At 43.5% G+C, this 23912-nt stretch overlaps 1 protein-coding gene across 6 annotated transcripts in view; it reads right to left on the bottom strand.

The window, feature by feature from the left end:
• The window catches only part of SOBP (sine oculis binding protein homolog), a 156852-nt gene that overhangs the window by 61644 nt on the left and 71296 nt on the right, over positions 1–23912 (bottom strand). For 5 of the 6 annotated variants that reach the window (XM_072965669.1, XM_072965674.1, XM_072965672.1 and 2 more), the window contains one exon: positions 6372–6467. The exons of the other annotated variant lie outside the window; for it this stretch is intronic. In XM_072965669.1, the coding sequence (XP_072821770.1) occupies positions 6372–6467 (96 nt within the window). The remainder of the gene's footprint in view (positions 1–6371; positions 6468–23912) is intronic. 6 annotated transcript variants of the gene reach the window in all.

Genomic DNA, 23912 nt, shown 5'->3' with positions numbered 1-23912 from the left:
GCCCAATGGCCCAGGAACGGGAAAGACAAAGGTCTCCATGCCTTGGAAAGGGGAGCTTGCAGGGGACCAAGGGTCTCTGATCAAATCTAATCCCAAGAAAAGTCTCTATACCAGAGCAGAAGCTGGGGAACTCTAGCCTTCCCACAGATAGTTTCTCCCCCAAAAAAGGAAGGTGAAAAGAGACAGTTAAAATAGGGTTTGCAGGGTGGGAGGCAAGAGGAGATGGTGTTTTTGGGAGAGGGTCTTTGTACAGGAGAAGAAAGAGGCTCTAAATCATGAGACCATGGCAGCAATGGGAGCCAAAAGCCTTAAAAAAGGAGGAGGAGGAGAAGGAAAGGGAGAGGGAGGGGGAGGGGAAAGAGGAGGGGTAAGGGAGGGGGGAAGAGGAGGAGAAGGAGGAGGTGGAGGAGGAAGAGGAGAAGAGCCAGATGGAAAGCAAGGTGAAACAACTGCACAGATGGAAGCAGAGAAATGTGCAGGTGAAATAGGAAGGTCAGGTGGAATACATTCCTCTGCCTGTGTTAAAGTCTAGATGGTCTGGATGGAGAGCATAATGCTGCCACCACTATTGGAACCACCCCTTGCTTAGTCTAAAGTTAGTCCTTTTCTTTCTCAAAAGTTCTATTTTTCTAAAAAAAAAAAAAAAAGTTCAGAAAACTGTGGGAACACAGGAATAGCTCCAGACTTAAGGCACCCAGAGGGTGGGTAGAACAGGCCAACTCTCTCTAGACAGCAACCCAGCCCTGGGGATTTTTTTACACCTTCGGGGCTTTTACAATTACTATTTCAGGAAACTGGTATACAGCATACCCCAAACACATACGTCTTATGATATTTTATTTGATGTGATGGGAGTCCAAGTGTGTCACCATGAATTTTAATTCTCAGTACCTGGGCTGCTCAGTGTAGCATCAAAGAAAGAGTGTCATTCAAGTTGAGCTGGGGCATGAATCTGGCTTTCTGCTAGTCTAACAGTGCTACGGGGAGGTCTTTGGTCATTTATACCTATTTTGGAAAGCCTTTCAAGTTTAAAGTGAAGCGGGGCTGTTTCTATTACCTTTTGGGGGTTCCCATTATGTCTCCATGATCTAGCAGGAGAGTCCTAGCAACAGCTAATATCTGACAGCAAGTCAGAATCCCCCTCACTGCTGTGATGAGGCCAACACGTACTGGTGAGATGGGCTGGCTTGAAATGAAATCTGATCTTGTTTTTAAATAAATACATTTAGAAGCAGAGGCCTGAGAATAAAGCAGACTCAAGTCATCACTAGCATTGTGGTGTGTCTTTCACCATAAGGGTTCTTCAAACTCCATCTGATCGTCCAAGCCTTATAAGGTTGTGCTGAGCAGGGAGGGAAGAGCACACTGCATAACCAAGAGTCATTTGTTTTATGGGTACATAGTCCCAAAGCTCCAGTTCCCAATTTAATCAGTCTCAAAGGATTCTTTCTAGCAAGAGAAGTGGTATGCTAGTCTTAACAAAAACAACAACAAAAAAATCCAAAATAAAAACAACCCAAACAAACAAAAAGAGTATTTGCTTCACAATACTCCAGCAGAATAAAAGGATGGGGTAGGTAGAGGGTAAAGGGATAGATGACACAAGATTAATAGTTGATAACTGTTGAAGCTGGGTGATAGATACACAGAGGTTCCTTACACGACTCTCTACTCTATTTCTGTATGTGTGAGGAACTTTCCATAATAATTTTTTTTTACTCCATAGAAGTACTAGGAATGCTCATGAGGTAGAACTACTAAAGTCCAGGCTTGATAGGATGGTTTTAGATAGGAGGATTTAGACCTCTGCAAATAGGCCGAGCTGCCTGCTCACCCCGTATCCTTCAGGTCCCCTACACTCCAGCCACCTTAGGTGTCAACTGAAGTGTGAGTCACCTGGCCTGTACTTTCCCACCTCCTTGCCTCTGCTCGAGCTATCTCCCTCTGCTTGGAATGCCCCCTTCCCTTATACCCCAGCTCTGACTATCAAAATCCAACCCGTGGAAGGCCTAGTTCAAAGGTATCCCCCTTTGTTAAGTCTCTAATCACTGCATATGGAAATAATCAATTCCTCCTTTGTACTCCAGAACTTTGGTGCTCTCCTGGGCCACAGCTCACTGTGTAATGATAACAATCATGAAAATAAGAAGGATCATAATAATCGCAGCTAATATGTACTGAATGTTACCATCTACCAGGTACTTTAAATACATCATCTCTTTAGATCCTTACAGTATCCTCTAGCGTTTTACAGATGAAGATCCAATGTGATATGATGCCAGATGTGTCACCATAAATTTTAAGCCTTTGTGCCTATGATCCTTAGCTACACCACCAGAGTGCTACAGTATACAGTCCGGCTGGGGCAAAATTCTAACGTTCAGGAAGACCTGAGACCCCCCATTCCTGCGGACTACAATGCTGCATACGCCTGTTCTTCCTACTGAACTGTAAGCTCCTTCAGGGAAGCGAGTGTGTCTTTGTCTATTTGTGTTCCCCATCAGTATTGTCTAGTACAATGCCTTGTACATAGAAGTTGCTCAATAATATCTTATTGAGGGGAGGGTATAGCTTAAGTGGTAGAGCTTGAGGCCCTGGGTTCAATCCCCAGTACCTCAATAAATAAACCTAATTACCTGTCCCCCAGCAAAATTAAATAATTAAATAATACAATAATAAATCAATAACACCTTGTTAACTGAATACTGCATTAATACAGAGCAGTTCTGCCTAAGGGCTATATCCAACTCTTGTAACCCACCTGGCTGCCTCCACAAGGAAATGAGATGGACAAATCAGCCCATCTCTCCTCTCCACCAGCTCGATTCACAAAGCCACAAAACTAAAATAGTTTTCATCCTCTCCCCACACTGGCATTGTCCAATGAAAACTGTCCAGAAAGAACACTTCTGCCATGCTATTTTTATTTAGCCTTCCAGCTGAGGGACCCCTCCCTGCTCCTTTGCACCCCACCGCCCCAACAGCCTAAAGGAAAAGCCAAATGGAGTCAGACTGGAACTAAGGAAGACAGGCTGATTTTCTCCCCAAGTTTCCTTTCTCTTGTTTCCCCTTTCAGACTTCCTAAACCTGGTTTCTTTCCAACCAAATACACCATTCTGGTTGCTGCTAATCTTTGACTATATTTTGACCTTCTTCCTAAATACAGAGATGTTCTCTGGACTGGTCCTAAGAACACCTGGGGAGTAGGCTCAACTGCCTTCAGTTCCTTCCCCAAACCCTGTCAACATTCTTAGCTAGAAGTCTTCTCCTTCCTGGGACCCAGCTTATGCTATATTTCTGCTAGGTCTTACCCCAGCTGGCTTTCAAGAACTGAGCAAGTACTGGCTAACGAGAAGGGATGAGCTCCTAGTATGCTTAAGGTCCTCCTCCCACTCTGGCTCTTAATCCAACTCCCACATTCAAAGGAGCATTTTAAGAGGGGAAATGAGAAGGCCTTCTGGTCCCAAAGAATGAGGCAATAATGCTAAAGGGACCAGCAACAGAGCTGGAATCTGGGACAAGAGCTAGTCATGGTGGCTGGCTCTAAATGTTCCCTCTTCTGGGCTCTCATAAGCCATGTTGCTGTATTGTTAAAGTGATGTGAATTTCCTACGTTCTCTTTTACTGAAAGTTATTTGCTTTTGTCATAAACTAAGATATGCCAGCAAAATACCCTGGGGGATGTGTGTGTGTGTGTGTGTGTGTGTGTATACACACCTATCTTTGAAGAGGCAGGTGGGGCCATGCTGAACTGTGATGTATCAAATAATACTCAAGTTGTATCTAATGTCACTCATCTTGTCAGCCTTGCATTTTCAAAATTAATAAAAAGCATAAGGAAGCTGCTGCACAATCACCAACCAAAGAATCTTGGCCACCAAGCTAAATATCTAGTCATCTGTGTTGTACATTAAGTGTGAAGGCACATATCACAGCTTGGGATTTAAATGGGCAAATCAATACCTACAGGAAATCGACAGTTGCATAGCAGATTTTTCTATCAGCCAAGGCTGTCTTTGTCAGTGCCTTCTGACTACACATACTTGTGTATTCTAGGCGTCGATTCTACTTTGCTTTTGTTTAGGTTACTTAATATTCCTCCCTCTTCCAAGAAGCAGAGACTGGGGATGTGGGGGGAGGGCAGAGACAACAGTCAGTAATAGTTAGAGGCCATGGTCAACCTGGCCAGGGCACTTTCTGCGACAGCACCCGTGGCCCAGAGGGTTAGCCTTGCAGCCATATGTTCCTGGAAAGTAAACTGTGCCCTCAATACCCTCCCCCAAGGGCCATCCCCATCCCCCAAAGAGCACCCTCACTTTCCAAACCCACCCCCACTCTGGCGAACCGTGCAAGATGGTAGACCTACCCTTAGGCTAAGAAGGGGGCTTGCAATCTTCTCTCATGGAGTCTTTTAAATTTGCTCTAAGCTGCACTAAGAAAACTCCAAGGACTTCCTATTTCTCTCTTAAGAATGAACCAGCCTTTCTTATAAAAGCATTACTTCTCAGGGTTTCAAAACCAGCCAAACACCATCGCTTCTCTTGCAGAAGAAAAATTACCTTTCTCCTTGGAGAAATAAGCTGACTTGTTTTTTTGTTTTATTCTTTTTCCCCCTTTTATCACAAAAAAGTATGCTGACCAAAATTAAGCATTTCTAACAGCAACTAAAAGGACAGAGATTGTACCAATCTCTCAAAACTACTGCCAACACAATATTGTGTTTAAGCACAGCAATGACTAAACATATATTTTCTCTAAAGATATCTGGAAAGGATGTTCACATATATGTTTTACTTTCTCCAGTATAAACTGACCACAGCCAAGACCCAAGCACATTCGTTTTTCCAATAAACAGAAAAAAAAATCAAATATGGCATATTACTTTTAACAATTTCTCTAAAAAGAAGTAAGCTACTCCCAAAAGCATTTTGATATCAAAACATAGCATAAGTGGCCCCTATGGTATTCTACTGGAAAACCAGAGTTATGCAGTGAAATATTAATGGAAATGCATGAAAGGGGTTTATCCTAAACAGGTAAAGCTAGCAAGCCTGGAAATTAACGAGCCCTAAGATAAAATATAAGGCGAGTTAAAATTTCGGGAAAAATAAAACTGCACTTAGAAGCAGCGAATTTGCGTGCAGAATAGTTGCTCAAGGGACAGCACAGAGAATTTGTGGTGCTGTTGTAACCATGCAGAGTATGGTGTGGGGAAAGGAGTTTCTTACTGTCAACATCTAGCTACCGTGGCTAGAATGGATAAGAGCTGTATTTGTCTCTCTTCTGCTCTTTGGACACTGTTTTTAATGAACAGTTGGTATCAGAGCTAAGACCAAAGACTGTTACATGTGGGATTTCCTAATGCAGACTGGCAGGGTTGCACTGTGTTCCACCAACAAACTAAACAGAAATGAGACTACCTCAAAATGTAACAAGTGAGCATCCTCCGTCTCTCTCAGTGTTTTCATTTAGTTGGAGCAAATGTTTTGCTTTAATGCAATTGAAAAGAAAAGAACATTTAGGGACAACATAGCTAGATCCCTCATAAAGCTTCATTTTCAAAAGCCGTGTTTGAATCTCTAAATAAATGACAATTCATTCTCTGTTTACTTTAGGTAAACAGAAAATGCATTGCAGAGCACTCGTTTTCAAAAGCTAATCAAGAACGTTAGGTCCCAACAGATTCATTTAATAGAAATATAATAGGCATTCCTGCTCGCTTTTCATCTTGTCTCGCTGTAAATGCTAAAATGAACAGCAAATTAACCCTGCGTTGGAACAGAGTCCCTGTCACAGCTGAGATCCTCTCTCTCACGACTTGGAAACATCCCCGTATCCTGTCGCTGCTTTGACTTCTTCTACATAGAAGAGACGAAAGCGCCTGATTAAGTTTGGCAAGAGAGTGTAGGAATACTTGAATTCTAAAGGGAGTACTGCGTGTCAACTCTGCTATCTTTCCTAGCAGAACAAAATATTACCATGTTGTCTCCTAAAATAGTGTACAATTAGGAAGCAGGAGGAGGGATGGGGTGGGATTGTTGTTTCTTCTTTCCAAGCTACATATATCAACTGTCTTTTTCTATATTTTTCACTTTACTAGCCATTCTCCAAATGGCTGCTTATAAACTACTACACAGAACAAGCTAATAAAGACAGGGCCATCCAAGCTCTATAATCAGATATAAAAGGTTTGCAAGCAATTTGAGATCTTATAATTAATATTCAAGTGATATCAGAATTAGCATTTAGAACTCTATACAGAAAAACTATAATACTTCAAAAATTATGTAATAATGAACAAACCCTTTCAAAAACTGTTTTCACTGTGCTAAAGTAACATTCTAGACTTGTTGTAAGTATGTTATTCTTACAAGTAGTTCGCAGTTATTCTTGAAGGCAAGCCTTGGAGTTTCCTTAGCATAGTGCTGCTGGGGAAAATTTTCAGCATGTCCATCTTCATCTCTAGCCTGAAGGGAAATATAATGGCCTATTTAGGGACTTACAAATAATGGAAGAAAAAAAAAAGCTAAAAGCATAACAGCTCAGATCATTAAACAAACGGGAATCCAGAAATAACAACATTATTAAGAAGTTTGTTTAAATACGCAGTACGCCTTTTAGATATCAAAATTTGGGATTTATTTTTCTTTACATCGTTCAGCTTGAACATGCAAATTCACTGTGGTGTTATATTTAAAATGATACGAAACAAACCAAAATCAAATAATTTTGTTGAAAATTGCCACCACTTCAGAATTCCAGTGACTTTTTGTTGCACATTTAGGATTATATGACATACATACGTGTTTAAACTTTTTGGCATGCTTAAGCAATCTCTAGATAATGCACTTTTAAAAAATTCTAATAGCAAGGCCATAAGAAAAGCAATCTGCATAGTTATATTTTGCATTATAATACTATTAGAGATAAACTGATTCTCCTCAATTTTTAAATAAAGATCTGAAAGGAGCAATGATCTAGTAAGAACAATGATTCTTCAATCAAATACAGTAAAAAAAAAGGTTTAATTAAGAAGCTGCATTAAAAGTTACTGGTTATTTTGATCTACACTGTTAATTAAGAAAGCTGAAGTTTAAATGGAGACATTAACAGAACCCATTAGCAATACCCCTTGCATGGAGTCTTCTCTTTCTAATCTCCATCGGTTTCTGGTTTGGAGTTGGAGAGAAGAAAGAGGTAGGTGAAAGGAGGCGTGTCTGCAGCACACTCATTAAACCATTCATTTGGGTGACACTTGCACTCCACTCTGCTCTTATCTTATCTCAGCCCTAACTGCTCTCTCTTTCCTGGCCTCCTGGAATTCACAGCTGAGCTGTCTCCCTCACATATGGCTTGCATATAATTATGCATATTCCATTTTGCGCTGCATTAAAATGATGAGCTCCTGGCTCCCTGCCAGCTGATTTTGAAAAGCCCAAGTGAAGAAGGAAAAAGGAGAGAAACACAGGGAGAGCCGCACAGGAAGCAGCAGGTAGTTCTGTCTGCTGTCTCTTCAGATAAAATGCATGTCTGGCACGGGGGGAACAGCTGAGAACTACCTGTTGTGATGTATGGATTGAGGGGGAGAAAACAATGCGCAGACGTCTGTGCATAGCGATGGCAGTGCTGATGTATTGGTTCTCTTTTAATGGCATGAAGTCTGCCGCTGACGAGAGCTCTCAGCTAGACTGGGGATCGCCATTCTAGCAAGGGATCCCGATTCTGTACATTGTAGAATATATAGCTTGTCTTTAATAGAGGCTTCTGCTACTTAGTGCAGGGAGGGAGCTGGATGGAATTTAGAAGTGGACTGTCAGAGTGGTAATATTTGGGTCACAAGAAGTTTTAGGGAGAAGAGAAGGCTGTGTTTTGGTTTCATTTGTGAGATTCATAAACATCTCAGGGATTTAGTGTCATTTAATGTACCTTTTTGAGGCTCTCTGCCAAAGCAGAGTAAAATGAAAATGCAGTTATAGGACTGGACTATATGTGACAGACAAAAAAGTGTAAGCATGTTCATGGCCAAAGGCTATCAAGACACTGAAACCACTGACATTTCTTCTCCCAGCACCAGTTCTACTCTGCAGCTACATCAGGGTGTAAGCTAATACAGCCTTTTTAAAGCAGAGTGCATAATAAAAGGCAGCTATACAAAAAGCAATGAGATGCTAATGAGTAGCAAACACGTTAGATTCTTCTTAAATGAATTTTAAGCCACTCTGTGAGGTACATGTCTCTTGAAGGCAGGGACCACATCTATGTCATCTTTCTCACTCTGCCATGCCCAGTGTCTTACTTCTAGCTGGTGCTTCACAAACATCTCAGCGATGAAAAAAAAACATACATGGATAATAACTAGACCCTACCACAAACAACTCTGTAGAAAATGCCACCTCAAAATATGCTAAACTTGGTGGTAGGATTATTATATTCCTGATACACTATGATACATATGCTTGGAAACATACTTTGCATATAGTTTACAAGGGCTACTATTTACATATGTATGTCTACATTCAATATATATGTATCTCATGTATAAATATTCATAAGGTAGAATATGTTTATTATGCATGTACAATGTATACACATTCATACACACCAGATGCCTGGGGATATTTTCAACATTAGTGGCAAAAATACATTCATTTCACTTACATGTAAGGTGTTTACAATGCTTTTTATGCTTTTAAAGGACAAAAAACCCCACTAAGGTTTGAAGTGCTTCCTCAAAGGGGCTAGGATTTTCAATATAAAGGCTCATAATTTATGAGGTTAAATAAAACAGCAGTGGAAGAAAAAGGAGGAGAGCTGGGGTGATTAGAAGTAGAGAGAGAAAGGCAGAAATCTGCTTCTTTACTGAGACATGTATTTGCCTCTGCATCACACTCCACAGCCCTTGGAATGGTCTGCCTCTAACCAAGCTGCTTCCTGAGTCCAAGAAATTCCATCCTCCCGCCATCTGCTGCGTGTCCATCACAGGCCACAGAGACAGAAAGCACAGGACATGCAGGGAGACCCCACGCCATCACCCTCACATGTGTGTGCACACACAAGCACTCACATACCTCTCACCAAAGCAATTCCCTTTGCACTCTCAGGTTTTTAATGTAAATTTTTAAATTATTATTATCAGACAAAGTGAAATTAAGTGCATTCATCTAAGGCAGTAGTTCTCTGTTCCGGCTGCATTATTAGAATCATGTGAGGTGTTTTTTTTTTAACATATGGATGCCTGACCTCCCCTTCCCAGCCATGTTTCCAAGATTCTGATTTAATCGGTCCAGGATAGGGCCTGGACATGTGTGGGGTTTTTTGTGGCTTTTTGTTTGTTTGTTTGTTTTTAAGCTCTCAGGTGATTGTAATGCACAGACAGCCTGAGAACTACTGACCTACTGGGCAGAGGCATCAGAATGGTCTCTAACCGGGTCCCAGGCCCACGGAAGTGAACAGCTATGCCACACTCGGAGACAGGACGTGGCCCCAGCAGTAGGGCTAGGAATTACCCTAAAGATTTTAAGAGATTATATGATTAGCGGCCTGGGCAAAAAATTCTCTTTATTTGTTTATTGAGTTTTAATTTCTGGTATGACAAATAATCCTAGCAGAACTGCAATACCTTCTCTTCAGAAAGGCCTTCCTGAATCTCTCTAATCAAGTCAAATATCTCCACTCTGCCCTCTCTTAGGCCTGACACAGGTGCACCCTTACACTGGCTGTTGTGATTTCTGTCTGCCTCACTAGACCGCAAGCTTCCCAAGGGCAGGGATGGCGTCTGGCTTCTCACCATTGGATCTCTGGCCCCCACCACCTCCTGGAGCACAGTAAGTGCCCTGTAGGAATGGGCTGTATTATCACTCCACAGCAGCTTGGCGGCAGCGTTAGACAAAATCCATTAGAACTTCCTCACCCTACATCCACATCCATCATTCATTTCAGTATGTTTTCTAACCTCCTATGTGTAGAAGCCAGTGCCTTATTCTGCACTGACCCCTTTCTGGGTGGCAGACAATGGAGGTGGAGGGGACAGAGGGAGCTGACGACCCCTGTACGGAGGATGTGAAACACTGAAATTGTTCAGAATCACTGCTCATAGGAACACCACCAAGCAGACAGACTTTCAGCTGCTTTTATTTTTGTTCTTGAATGCTCCACAGGCAGTGCCTCCTTTAATTGCCTGTCTCGAGGTGGACAACCCCTCCCCGACCACCACTACCAGTGGCTCTCGTATCCACCGGGCCTGGCAAACTGGGCTGATGTCTGACTTTGTTCTGAAGTGACCAGTTCTGACAGAAGGAATGTCAAGACACATCACAATGAACTAACTCTCTCCATGTGTCACTCTCTACAGCTTTATTCTGACTAATATGCTAGATACTTATGCCAACCATGGGGAAAAGCAAACAGGAAGCTGTTTTTACATTTTGCTACAAACGTGATTTTCAGACCAAAGGTGCATTTTTGACCTATGAGTCTAAGAAGCCTTCATTTCTTGCCATAAAATAGAAATAAAAATTAAAAGCCTTCAATTAAACTGCAAGGGGATTTTCCCACCTTGCTGTCAGTCATGCACCCATTTCCATGCCGTGCTCAGCGTTTGAATAAATATTAGATTATGTGAGAAACTTAGACTAATTGCCTCTCTACCTCAAATATCTCTGGCTTAAAGAAACTTTATGTTCACCTCTCTTTCCCTGTAAATCATCACTAATTCATATTGTAAATTTTAATTCTTACACACAGCAAATTTTTGCTCTCTTTCAAAGAATCCAATTCTTCTTTTGGGCCAGAGCCTTGGTGTCATGTGCATATCCAAGCAAGATCAGCATTTTTTTCTTCTCTGGAGGACTCCTTTAGAAAATGTGGAACATTCTTTAAAAAAAACGAAAAACAAAAAAACAGCTCCACTGGCCTACCCTAGAAAAGTGAGGTGTTTCTGACTCAAGGAAAAGGTTAATACTTGCCATTTAAGTGGAAAGATAACAAGGCTTCTGAGTTAATCCTCTGGATGATGAATGGGAGTTTACACCTCCGTGTCACTGTGATTTCAGAATTCCTTTTGAAAACAAGAAAAGCTTCTGCCTGGAATCAGAGCTCGGGAGAGCGCAGCAGAGCTTCCAGACTTAGCTTCCCAACTTTTTAGCAGATGTAGCACATGTCAGCTCACACATGTGGTGTGGTGACTAGACTTGGGAACATCAAAAATAGTGCCTCCCAAAGTTGCGGGAATAAGTTCAGAGATGCATAGTTGTAGAAAAGAATTTTCTATTTTATAATTTTTTTTTTTGAACCAGAAGTAACAGAATTTCTTTTCAAAATTCAAGATGAAAGCATGGGGAGACCACTTCTGAAAGTCCTTGGAACTTCGTTTTCTCTTATGCCACTTCTGGTCTGTCCTTCCTTGGTTGAATGCCCACACACACACTCTGGAGGAAGCTCAGAGAGGAATAAATGGCAGCTGTCACATCCAGCCTCTCAGTGTGTGGTGAACATCTTGGTGAACTTGATGTAAACAGCAGCCCAGCTTCTTTGCCCCTCAGTGAGGTTCAGCCAGTGCTGGCCCTGGGCTGGGACAACACAGGGAGGCCCACTGACCAGCTCCTGCTTCCACTTGAGTTACTGCCCAGTTATTCTCCTCTCCGGGGCCCACTTCCTCAGGACAGAAAGCCCAGCTCCCTTCAGCTGGATGCCTGTCCTTTGCCTCATTTTCCCAGAGGAGATTCCATCTCTCCTTCTCATTTCTAGAAAATTCTTAGACCCCTTTTAAGCCTACATTCAGACTGTGGCTCCTTTAGGAACCCATTTGAGACCTCTTTCTCCTGGTCTGACCTTGGCTCTGTGCCAATCTGTCTCTCTCCTGTATCCACTCCATCCACTGCCCTGTACTATGACCATCCATGTGTCTGCCTTCCCCATTAATCTGTGAGGTCCTTAGTGCGGAAACTGTGGTCTATTCAGCTGCAAATCGCTAGAGCCTCATCTAATGCCCGGCATATTATAAGCGCTCCACAAACAGTGAGTGAGTGAGTGTGTGCATGAATGAGTTCTCATCCTTTAACCAAGAACCTGGACATTCTGCGTTGCACTCCAGCCCCAGAGGTGAGTGTTCTGCCCTGAACCCAGGAGTACTCTCCATACTGAGTCTCCACCGGCCTCTGCTGGATCTCTCTGATGGCCCTTGCCTCACAACTGGATCTTCACTGACTATTCCATGCCCTTCTGCCCAACACCCGTCCCTCCCACTTGGTCAGACACTAGAGTATTAGCCTGCAGATCTGGTACTTAATTTGGACTTTAGCCAATAATCCTTCTGTCCCACGTTTCTCCCCTCCACCTCCCACCAGAACTGACCTGCCTAACAAACGCCAGTCTAACCTCTGGTTTTTGCCTAATAGATTCTCATCCCCCAAATTCTGTTCCTAGATTAACCAACCTGGTGCCTTGCTCCCTGTTTCTGCCATCTCACCTAGTCATAGTGCCCTGAGTCAGCCTAGGACTCTGCTGTAACTCACCCTGGTTATGCCTCCTGTCTTATCTTCCTTACCAGAATGGAAACTGCCTGAAGGCAGAGACGCTGCATAATGTAGGAAGCCTCCATGCTCAGTAAGTCCCCTATATAACAATCCTGTAAATATATGTTGAATGGACTCATTGACCCTTCGATCTTCCTTAAACCAAGGCCCAGAAGTGTCGTGTTTTTCTCTACTCTGAATTACCGACCTCTACAAGTGGATCCCACTAAGTGTGAGCTGTTTTTATGTAAGTACACATTCAAGTCACTGAACACCAGGTGGTAGATGGGTCGTGGACAGGATTCTGTTTGTGCATGCAGCTTGGGTAGAGAGCTTTCTCTTAGACAGAGGACTCCCACTTGGCATTGGGCTCCCTGCTCTGGAGATACCCCAGGCACCCAGAAACATCAATGTGCAGACCCAGGCACCTGCTCAATTCACGCTGCTACTAACCTTTGCATCGCGATCCTCTGCCCTTCCTTTTACTAGCTTGTCATTGAAGACTATGGGATTCCCAGTGGTGCTGTTTTACACTGTTCTTTTAACAAAATGAATTTAAACTCCCACTGAGATGCTGTACCCCCCAGCGAAGTTCCTCCTAATTCTCCATCCCCCTCAACTGGCAAGCGGAGGGGCTCTCTCCATACGGCTTCCGGCTCCTCTGACAGCTCACACATCTCTGATGGATGAGATGGACTTATTTGCTGCAGTTATTTTTTCACTCCATACAAACCTTTATATATACCATAAATTTTTAATATCCAATTTGGAGTCTTCAAAGAATAACGGTAACAAACAGGCAACATGAAGATAATGGGAATCGAATCGTGTTTATGGCCTCCACGAGCATCTCCTTAAATGATGCCAGGTCAGAGCTGCTCGGAGCTGCAAGCGTGTGAGGCTACAGGGCTGATCTCCTGCCTGATTAATGGTTGCCCTCACTCAGGGGCCTAATGGATTGCATGACAGTTACAGCAACAGATTCCCCATCAGCCTGAAATACAGCTACCACATGAACTGAAGTATATCATCCTTGTCCCAGCACCTTACAGCTGTGTCTGGAATAATCAGAGCAGTTGCTAAGCAGTTCTGAAATCCCTGGTTTTGCTTTTCATTTTTTAAAATCTATTTTCCCTTTATTGAACAGGTGACCCTTCTGGCTTTATCTTACACTGCTCTTTGTCAAGTCACCTGAGTGTCTTTGTTTCGTAAGAATTATTTTTTTCAAAGTGACCACAGGTAGAGCCCAGCAGTTGGAGCATGTGGCCCCTTCCTCTCGAGTCTCTGCTAAAATGGCACCACCATCACATCCCAGGCTGCTTCTGATCACCCCAGGACCCTTGATCCACGGTGGGCTATCCAGACTCCTTGATTGCTTCCCTTCCCCCACCACCCGCCTCCGCCCATCACTTGCCTTTTGGCTTTTCACTATTCCTTTGCATCTATTACCCGGGGACCCTAGTGGGGAAACAAAAGACTGGGAAATGCAGATGACTCCACTTTGCTACTGGTTGCCATCTATAAAATGTTCAAATTATTGGCCTACTCTAGGCATTTCAGGTGGTCCTTTTATTCTTGTTCTCTGAAAGCACTAGGCAGAAGGGGCTGGACTCATGTCTTTATATACAGACCTCATGATGGACCTGAGAAATTAGAGAAAATGTGAAACAGGCAAGGGATGGAATGAGACTCCAGGACCTCATCTGTAAGGCTAGGAAAGGATCCAGATGTTACAGAGGAGATTTACTATCCACAGGAAGTCTCCGGCAAAATAACTTGGCCTCCAGTGGGAATAAGAAATGCGCTAGAACCAGATGAAGATACCGCTCTGGATATTTTCAGAGATTAATAGTAGCAGCTAACATTTCTGCAGCTCTTATGTACGCACCAGACGCTGCTCTAAGTGCTTTACACGTATGAACCCACTTAACACACATACCCAAACATATAACAAAACAAAAGCAAAACCTTAAGAAGTAGGTACTAGCCTCCATTTTTATATGAGGAAATTGGAGCACAGAGAGATTATGTAGTTTACACAAAGTCACACAACTAATGAATGCTGGAACCAAGATTTAAACTTAGGCAGTCTGCCTCCACAGCCACCACTCTAAACCCTGATGATCTGCTAGTGATTTAAAAAAATCAATTCGGAATAACTTGAAAATACTGATGTCATTAATTTTTAAATATATGTATATATATTTTTTCTTTTTTTAAAGAATGGAGATACTGGAGATTGAACCCAGGACCTTGTGTATGCTAAGTGCATGAGCTAGCATTGAGTTATACCACTGAGCTACACCCACCCCCCTAAATATATATTATTCATTACTTAAGGGAGGTTTTCCTAATTCTTTGGTTTTAGCATTCCAAGACTGAATACACCAAGGAAATTAGAAAATGAGGATATTTAATGGTACGTATAACTAACGGGGATGTGGTGGTCTGAAAAGAGCCTAGGAAAAGAAATCCAAGAGCAAGCACGAGTCAGCAGTGCTCTGGCACAGCCTGAGGGAGACAGTACTTAAAAATCCATAAAATTAATCCTTAAAACAAACCAACCTCTTTAACCTGATTCTTATTAAATAAGCTTGGATCATTGATTAGGACACCTATGCCTATCAATTTCAGAAGGATGTCCTACGGAGTTCACTCAACTATTCAGATCCTAAAGAATTTCCTCTGTGAATTTCTAAAAGCATTATCAATATGATCATATAATTTTTTAATATTCCTGTAGATAATGCTATTCAGACTCTAAAGGATGTTTGTGTGTCTTATCTCATTTAGTCTTGGCACTCTGGCATAAAAATGCAGATTGTGACTTTGGTTAACACGGGTCAGTTCATCCAAGCAGTGGAGACTCTTACACAAATTGATGAAATCAAGTCCTTGGACTTGCTTTAAAGGAGAAACAGGCCTGGACAGTGGTGATTCTTCAAAGGTGGAGCATGGAGAGCCAAAGGCCAACTCACAGCCTCTGCTCAACCCCATAGCCCCCTCCACTACTAGAATAATTGAGACGGAGCAACGGTAATGCAGCCCTGATCAGGTCGATGCCTAATTAGCTCAGGTGGTGGGAAGACAATGCTAGGGGCTTGGGTCATAGTCCTGGGAGAGTTAGCTTGCTCCATGTCTGCCTCACAGAACACACCCTTCTACATGACCTGCCACATCATATGCATACAAGTCTTGGCAAAAAGGAGACAGACACTGGAAAACATGTGAGAGAATGTGGATGAATCGGGGCACGTCTCTCACTACTTCTGGAAGAAAGAACTCAAAGGGCATACCCCGGTGATAGTGGTCATGGATAGCTATGAGTCACAAACTGAAACAAATGGTCTCCTTGAATTAATTTCTAATTCTGAGGTCAAGGACTATAAATTCTGAATTAGCAGTGATATTTGTCAAAGACCATGATGTCACAATTGTTATCCATAATAAAGTTTCAGTGCTCAGACCATTCTTAAATTTTTCTCCCATCAGCAACAACAGAAATGCCATCATCAAGGTCTAGATACAACAGAGTTGCCTACGTCTTCTCTGAATGGTTCATATGCTAAGCCTCAGTCAGTCCTGTCCCCTGGGGGCCTAATAACCTGCAATATGGGACTGTAGGGGCCCCCAAGGCTGACCTCAGCAATCACCCTGCACTCTTGTCATTGGTTCCCTTCCATACCACTCCCAGCTCTCTAGTCTCACCCTCGACTCTGGCCCTACCTGGACCCTCTGATCTGTGTACTTGGCCTGCCTGAAGTTTGCTGTCTCTCATGGACTTAACTTTGGACTGGCCACTCTGGACAGCCACCAGAGGGTCACTCTGGTCACTTCTCTGGCTTTGGACAGTTTTATGGTCAGCATCTTATAACGGTACCCAAACACAATTAGTCTTAAAAATAAGATTTCTTTAGCAAGAAACAGAAGCGAGAATTGTGCAATGTTTGTGAAGATTTAAACTGGCCTGAACATGAAGAAGAAAGACCAGGTCTAGGAGTAAAACCCTCACTGTTACTGTGCACCATCCACACAAATGTTCTGACCCACGTGACTGGTGCTGTGATTTATGCGATGGAGGTGGGCAAAGGAGAAAGACAGGGTGACCCGTCCATTGGCTCTGCCCCCTGGGTCTTTCAGAGTGTGAAGTCAGAACGCAATTCTGAACAAGATGGTCCTCCTGACAGCTTCAATTACCATCCATACACCATTTGACCTGTTAATGGAGGTACCATCAGGGTTAGAGGAACAAAGTCTAAATCACTTTGTTTCCAAATCTGGGAGCAATCGGCCCCTCCAAGGACCCAGATCAGAAGACAGCAGCAAAGAGGTTTCATAAGTAATGGCATCTTCTCAGACAACACTCTCTGGAGTCTTAATTTTAAATCCCAACCATTCTGCTGATGATGAATGGAGGTAATAAAAGGTAGGACTGTGGCATGTCTAAATAGGAGATAATCATTCCAACAGAATTTGACCGGTGTTGAGGGAAAGACCTGTTGAAGCTGAGTGTAAGTTAAGGTCTATTTCTGGATGACAACCTTGGTTAACACTTGCTCCTCTGTCATTATTATTATTGTTGTTGTTGTTATAGTTCCATGAGGTATATTTTGGAATCAAAGCCCAGGTGAAAAAGACAAAAAGGGACATGGGTTTCCACATCCTGTCCCTGTTTAGTGTGACTGGGAACAAGAGATGTGCAGCCTCCCTGCACGGCGAGCAGCCCGGCCCCTCCTGACCACACTACTCCCTCCCTCCTCCAACCTCTCCAGTTACCAAATTTCCCAAACTACTCCAGTTCCTCTGCACTCTGGTACCTCAGTTGCCCAGTGTGGTTTTAGATATAACTGGTAGCCCAACAGGAAGGAGGTTCCCAGACCACAGACTGGACCCCACTGGAAAGACCATGGCCACTTCCAGAAACTTCTAACTCAATGACTGCTTCACAGAGCTGTCACCACAAAGGAAGAAAACTCAATAGAAAAGTCACTTTGGCAGTAATACAAGACTCAAGTTTGTTCCGGGCAAGACATCATGCTAAGAATTTGCAGGCTTTGGCTCACTCAAGCTCCACACACCCTGATGAGGTCTATGTTACCATTACCACCTTCATTTTGCCAGCAAGGAAGCTGAAGGGTAGAGAAGTTAAGTACCTTGTCCAAAGCTAAGAGCTGATAAAGGCAAAGCTGGGCCTTGAACGCAGGTTTCGTGATACCAGGCACGGGCTCCTGACCCCCCACCACAGCGGCACAGTCAGCAAAGGAAGCTTGGCTGACAATGAGCAACAGAAACTGTGGACACTACTGGAAGGCAGAGGAGTCGTGGCTCAAACATCTCTGTGGGTCCTCTTGGGGGAGAGGGAAATCTTGCCTTCCGGTCTCCCCTCTTCACGGTGAAGCACTGATGCCCAAGTCGGCTCAAATGGAGGTGGTCACGGGAGCCGGCTCCTCACAAGGAGTCTACAGACCAAAGGCAACACAAGCAGCAAGGACACAGCCAAAGGCTGAGCGGGCCCAAACCCCATGCTCACCCAGGTGAAGGGCAATGGCCTCTCTAAGTATTCTGCCCTTGAGGTATGGGGCCGAGAGGAGGGAAGGATGGGAGGGAAGGGAGGCTGGGGAGTGCATGTGGAAATGGGAGTGTGCTGGGGGGGTCTGGTACATCAGCAGGAGAAACTCTGCGTGGAGACGGGGAAGGACGCATCATCCCTGAACTCGACAGCCTTCTCCTTAGGGGGCCTGCTTGTTTTCAAAGCTCTCTAATATTCTGGTTTCATCTGCACATCCTACAGATGTAAGATTATGGGATTCTAAGGTGAGAATGGGAACCTAAATCTTTTCATGGATGTGAAGATAGATTGAGACATGTTTTCAAGGACAAAGGATTCTAAATGCATAAAACTCTTCTTGCGGTTCTTGCCTAAGCATAGAACAGAAAACTGTTATGGTTTGATGAGGAAAATAGTAAAAGGGGAATCAGAATGAGCACTTGATATAACTATTACTAGTATTAACCTTCCTTTACTAATACTAACAAGCAGTGTTTACATGCAATCAAGTATCCTAAAGTAATAAAGAAATTTCATTTGTTTCTTTGCCTTAAGGGATATCAGACCTTTGCTTTTGAATTAGAAAGTGTTTTGCCCAGTTTCATAAACTGTAGGTTGCACTGCCCCATATTTACACCAAACCACAATACGTGGCATTGTGACCCCAGAGAACACAGATAGCAATGACAAGGGCACTTAACATAATTTTTCCTCAGGTCTCGTTCATTCCTTCGTCATTCGTTGAGTCTCTACCACATGCAGCTGCAGGCAATCGAACAGCTAAGCCTCCAAAATGAATGGTGTCCAGCCCACGTGTTCAACACATTTTAATTTTTTAAGTCCAATGATAATGATAAAGCAAATGATCCCTTGTCAGGGTCTAACCATACACTGTTTGGAGTGTCAAACAAGATACACTTATATCCTATTTAAAAATTAGATTTTTAAATAATTATAAATCTTAAAAGGTACATAAAAGTAACCCACAAAAAGCTAGAAGTAGAAAATATTCTCATAAACGCAAGAATTATGAGGAAGTGAAAACCAAGAAAAAGCAAGAGCAAATTCTTAAAGGTCGAGCACCCCATGTGCCATGTGGTTGAAGATGTCAGTACAGGAAGGGGTGAGGAGAGCCATTTGGTGCCAGTAATGAGCTGAGTTTGACTTCCGGTGCCACCAATGAGCACGGGGGACATAACATCCAGCTCAGAAACTCGGTGCAAGGACTAAAAGAGAAAATTCATCATATGTCCTACACGATGCCTGGCACAGAGTAAGAACTCAAGAGATGACAGTTATTTGAATTTCCCAAACCCACTTCTTTTCTGGAGGGAAAAACTCCGCTGGCAGGAAGGCAATAGGGACTCGCTATCTTTTCTTATCATTAAAGTCTTGATTAAGTTGTGTGCAACTATAGAGCATGCTCCGCAGCCAAAGGCAAATGCCAATCACAAGGCACCAGCAAAGGTTCGAGGACTTTAAGAAGTGCATAAATGCACCCTCTAATCAGAACCCTAATCCTCTACACAGCCTGGGCACATCAATACTTAACGACCACTTCTGTCTCTCGTCTGCCATCTGAGTACTCATTTCGCTCCCTGCAAACAAGGCATCAATTTGTTTTCTCATCTCTTTATCTCTTCTCATGTTTCCAAAGTAACATCTCTATCTAGAAACTTCCCGCCCTCACTGGGCAGCTCCCACCCACGTAAGCAGCCAGGGGTTCGTGGAGACTGCTATGTGTCGAATCCCACCACCCTCACCGCACTGGTATCAAACAACTTGACCAAGGTTATATTGTTGGTCCTTTCTTTACCATTCATGTCACCTCCCTTTATTCCTTATTTTCCAGCTACTAACTTCATCCTGTATCAAATTTGTTTCTAACTGAGGGACAGAGGACACCTGTATCATTTGCTGATGTCAGTGCTCAGCAGAGGTTGGACCCACACACGTGGTGACCACACACACTTTCGTGCCTGAATGGCCTCATCAAAGACAGAGAGGAGCAGACAAATAAGGGAGAAGGTTTCCAAGCAATCTAATATTTGGTTCATTTTCAGAAAATATGCAAATGAGTGGATATTATTTTCTTATTCAAAAAGCTAGGGCTTTTTTTAAACTAAATGTTGCAACATTTATTAGGTCCTTATTTGTTTTAGAATTCAGCTCAAAATTGTGTGTTTAAGGTTTTTTGGTTGTTTGTTTTTAATGTGTTTATTTCCCATCTTCCTGACACATCATCCCTCCTTCACAACCCTTAGACGGGACTCTGAATCACCTGGCAATCCCATCTCCATGAGTGAGAGTCCCCTCCTCCTCCTTAGTTACCTGTATACTCAGAAACAGCTTTCTTTTACTGCACTGATCTATTTCATCTTAAAGTAAATTGTCCTCCTTGCACAAAACACTTTCGTTTCATTTCTCCCCACCCCTTGCCCGGTCACAGGAAGCTGCTGCATGGGTACCATATAATGTTTATGCTCATTTGTTTCTTTATATTACATCCTGCCCTCCTGTGCTCTAGGATCTGATGTCTACAAAGATATAATCAGAATGAAATTGTATTAGTTTAGATTAGCATCTGTGACAGCAATTCCTATAAATGATACAGACAAGGCAGTAGCTGTAATGTCTCTTATTTCAAGGTAAAAATGAAAAATGACATCTTTGATGGAGAAGACTCCACGGAGACCCGGGTGGAAACGCAGCCGGTTCCCTTGCTCACAGACAGCGCTCTTTCCCATCATATGGCTGACAGGTGTGTAATCATGTTCCTTGGTCACAGTTTGTGTTAAAATAACCAATTACCAAATGAATGAGAGTCAAGCCCCAGTGTGACTGTCGCCACCATTGCAAAGTGATGATGTGCATCCAAAACTCAGGCTTGGAGGGGAGGTTCTGATGGGCTCCTCCCCAGCCAAGGATGCTCTCCAAGGCTGAGAAGCCTTTCCTACTGTACAATGAATTTGCTAATATCCAGAACATTTCTCCCCTGGCCCCCTCCCCTTAGGAATGAAGCTTCCAATGGGGCCACCATGGATGGTCAGTGGGATCTCCTGGACAACTCAATGTCCCTACCATTTCCTGTCCTTGAACTTCCCAGAACACAACACCCTTGCCTCTCATCAAGCATCAGTAGCACAGTGACTGCCTACCTACCCAGATCCCCACGTGAACAGGGCCGTATCTACCGTCCACCTGTTCTCTCCCCCGTGGTGTACATGACCTTCCCCCCAGACCCCACAGTGACAAAGGATGATGCTAAAGCCCAAGGTCCCTGCCATTTCAAGCGCAACCTCCCAGGCAAGAAGCTCCCCAGATCGACTGCTCGGGAAATGTGGGGCACACACAGGTAGCCTCTACGGAGCCATGTGTTGTTCTATGTTGTGGGTATAGTTGAGAGCAGCAAACCCACGAGCTCTCACAAAAAAAATGCAAGCCCAAAAATCACACTTCCAATTGGCCCAAAGGTTATTTGCTGAAACGCTGGGGAAGAAAGAAGAACGACTGCAAATAACTCAAATGAAATCAATGTAGAAAGTTGAGATAATGACTCAGTTACAACAGACATCACAATAGCATCAAATGCACGCTTCATCAAATACAGAGCAACCCCTCCCGTCTGTCACACACACCCTGCCGCAGTGACTGTGGGTGGAGGAGCCCTACCTCCCAGGCTGGAGGCTGAAGAAGTCGAAGGACAGGTGAAAGGCAAACCTGAGGCCTGGTTTCCCACCTGGGAAGCAGGGCCAGTACTTATTACCCACGCTTGGCTGGGTGAGAGAGTGCTTATAACCTCCACGCAACACCCATGGTGTAGCTCACGAAGAGAGTCTGAGTGGTGTGTCCACTGACGTCTCTGGGTCAGAAATACCACATGCTTTCAAACAAACAAGTTTCCAGTAAAGCCAAAGGAGGTGCTGATTCAAATTTCAGACAGTAAATTCCAACTAACCAAAACCTCTCTGGATTGGCTTGTTTCATTCGGCTAAAGGATACAAGGAGATTCAAGACAGATTCAAAGAGGTGAATGAAAAGTATAATTCTTTGATACCTCTCATCTTTTTTTTTTTTAAATAATAACAGGTGTTCCACTGGAAGAGTCACCTACAAAGACCAGACTAACTTTCCTGTAAAAAGACTTGGTAAGCTATGCTTTGCAGGAGATGAAGACAATAAACATTAAAGGGGGGGAAAAATCAGCTGGTTTTCCTCTCATGTCATTCCTCTGTGACTGATGAGTTTTTAATCACAGTCGTGGTCTCCTCATTAGCATAAGTGCTAACTACCACCTCCCCTCTCCTACTGGAAGGGCAACCGGGTCTCCACACTGACCTCAACAACAGCTGGGTCCCAGGCCAAGGCTGAGGGAGCAGGATGGGGTGGGGGGCTGTGTAGAGGTGAGTGGAAGGCAGTGCGACAGGTGAGCTTAAAAAAAGCAGGGGGGCGGGGATCAAAATGCAGGTGGCTGCTGAAAGCAAGGCTCTCCTTCCAAGGAGGGGGCGAGGCCTGGTGCCGCACTGGGTACGAGGTGTCTCTCCTCCACTTATTCATGTGCTCCTGGCAATTCTGGCAGTGGCACCTCGAGTGAAAAGCACACTACTTTGCACATATGGTGGAAAGAATCTTGTGCATCAGTTGAATGCATGCTGTACTACACACACATTCTGTTTTATCTCCGGGCCCAGCCGTGCTGCAAACGCTTGCAAATTGGGAAACCTTCTGTGCAGTAAAAATACGGACAGGAGAAGCTAGACTGTGACTTATAAGATGCGACACTAGCCAAAAAAGCCAAAGGAACTAAAAGTTAAGGCATGGGCTTCACACTCTTCGCAACAAAGGCAGCTTCGCACGTTGGGGACTTGGAGTCCGCACTTATCTCATCCCCTTTCATCCTGTGGTTTCATGCCCAGTGGATGGGCTTCCCTTCCACACACAGAGGGCCCCGGGGAACCTCTGCCTGTATCCATTGCTGCTTTATTTTCTGGAACATTTGCAATTTATATGGAAACAATTTCAGTGAAACTTCTCAGATTTATCTTGGTAGAGGCTAGTGATGGAATTACTATTCTTGTCCTCTGTTTCATCCTGAGGTCTCCATCCTGCCATGGGATACCATTGCCCTTAGAGAGTCACTGGCATCATGTTCACTTCCTAAGTGTTTCTAAAAGCAAAATCTGATACTGCTCGGGATTCAGGACTCCCTGCAAATTTGGGATGTCAAAGTGGCAAGGTGCTGGACTGTTCTGATGGTCCTTCTTTCCCACTCTTCCTTTACCTGACCTCCAAATAAAGTGTGATTTCTTAAAATAACTCAAAATAATTGGTCCCTAATTAAGGAGATTAATATAAAATCAATTTTCCCTTTGAATCACAGAGCTTTCTTTCTTTTCTATTAGCCTTGCATATGTGTAGGGGAAAATGTGTGAGTGTGTAACGATTTCTTTAATAAATGAAGCCAGTTTTTATAGGGGTCAATGCATTAAGGTTTCTATCGCTCTTTTCAGCCTGCTGAGAATGGTTTCACAAATGAAGACACTGAGATGTAACCAGGTGATCCAACTGAAGGCACAAAAGAATTATAATATGGAGATCTTGGCAAGATACTGACTGGTTACCATATAAAAGGGAAAAGAGCAGAGGGTACCCCGAGCAATGCCCAATATAGTTCCCACTATCTGTTGGCAGCCCCTCCTTATTCAAAGACGTCTCTCTCCTCTCTGAGCCCTTTCGTCTGTGCAACATTGGAGGTTGCAAAGGAGCAGCTGGCTTAATAACGCTAAGTGTGTGTTGCTCCTCCCCTCATTTGTTCTGTGTGTAGAATTCGTGATTTCATTCTTATGTTATTC

This window comes from Vicugna pacos, chromosome 8 (assembly GCF_048564905.1).
Source record: "Vicugna pacos chromosome 8, VicPac4, whole genome shotgun sequence".
In the NCBI taxonomy this organism is placed as follows: Eukaryota; Metazoa; Chordata; class Mammalia; order Artiodactyla; family Camelidae; genus Vicugna; species Vicugna pacos.
Note: the sequence above shows the minus strand (reverse complement) of the source record. Positions and strands in the feature narration are given on the sequence as shown.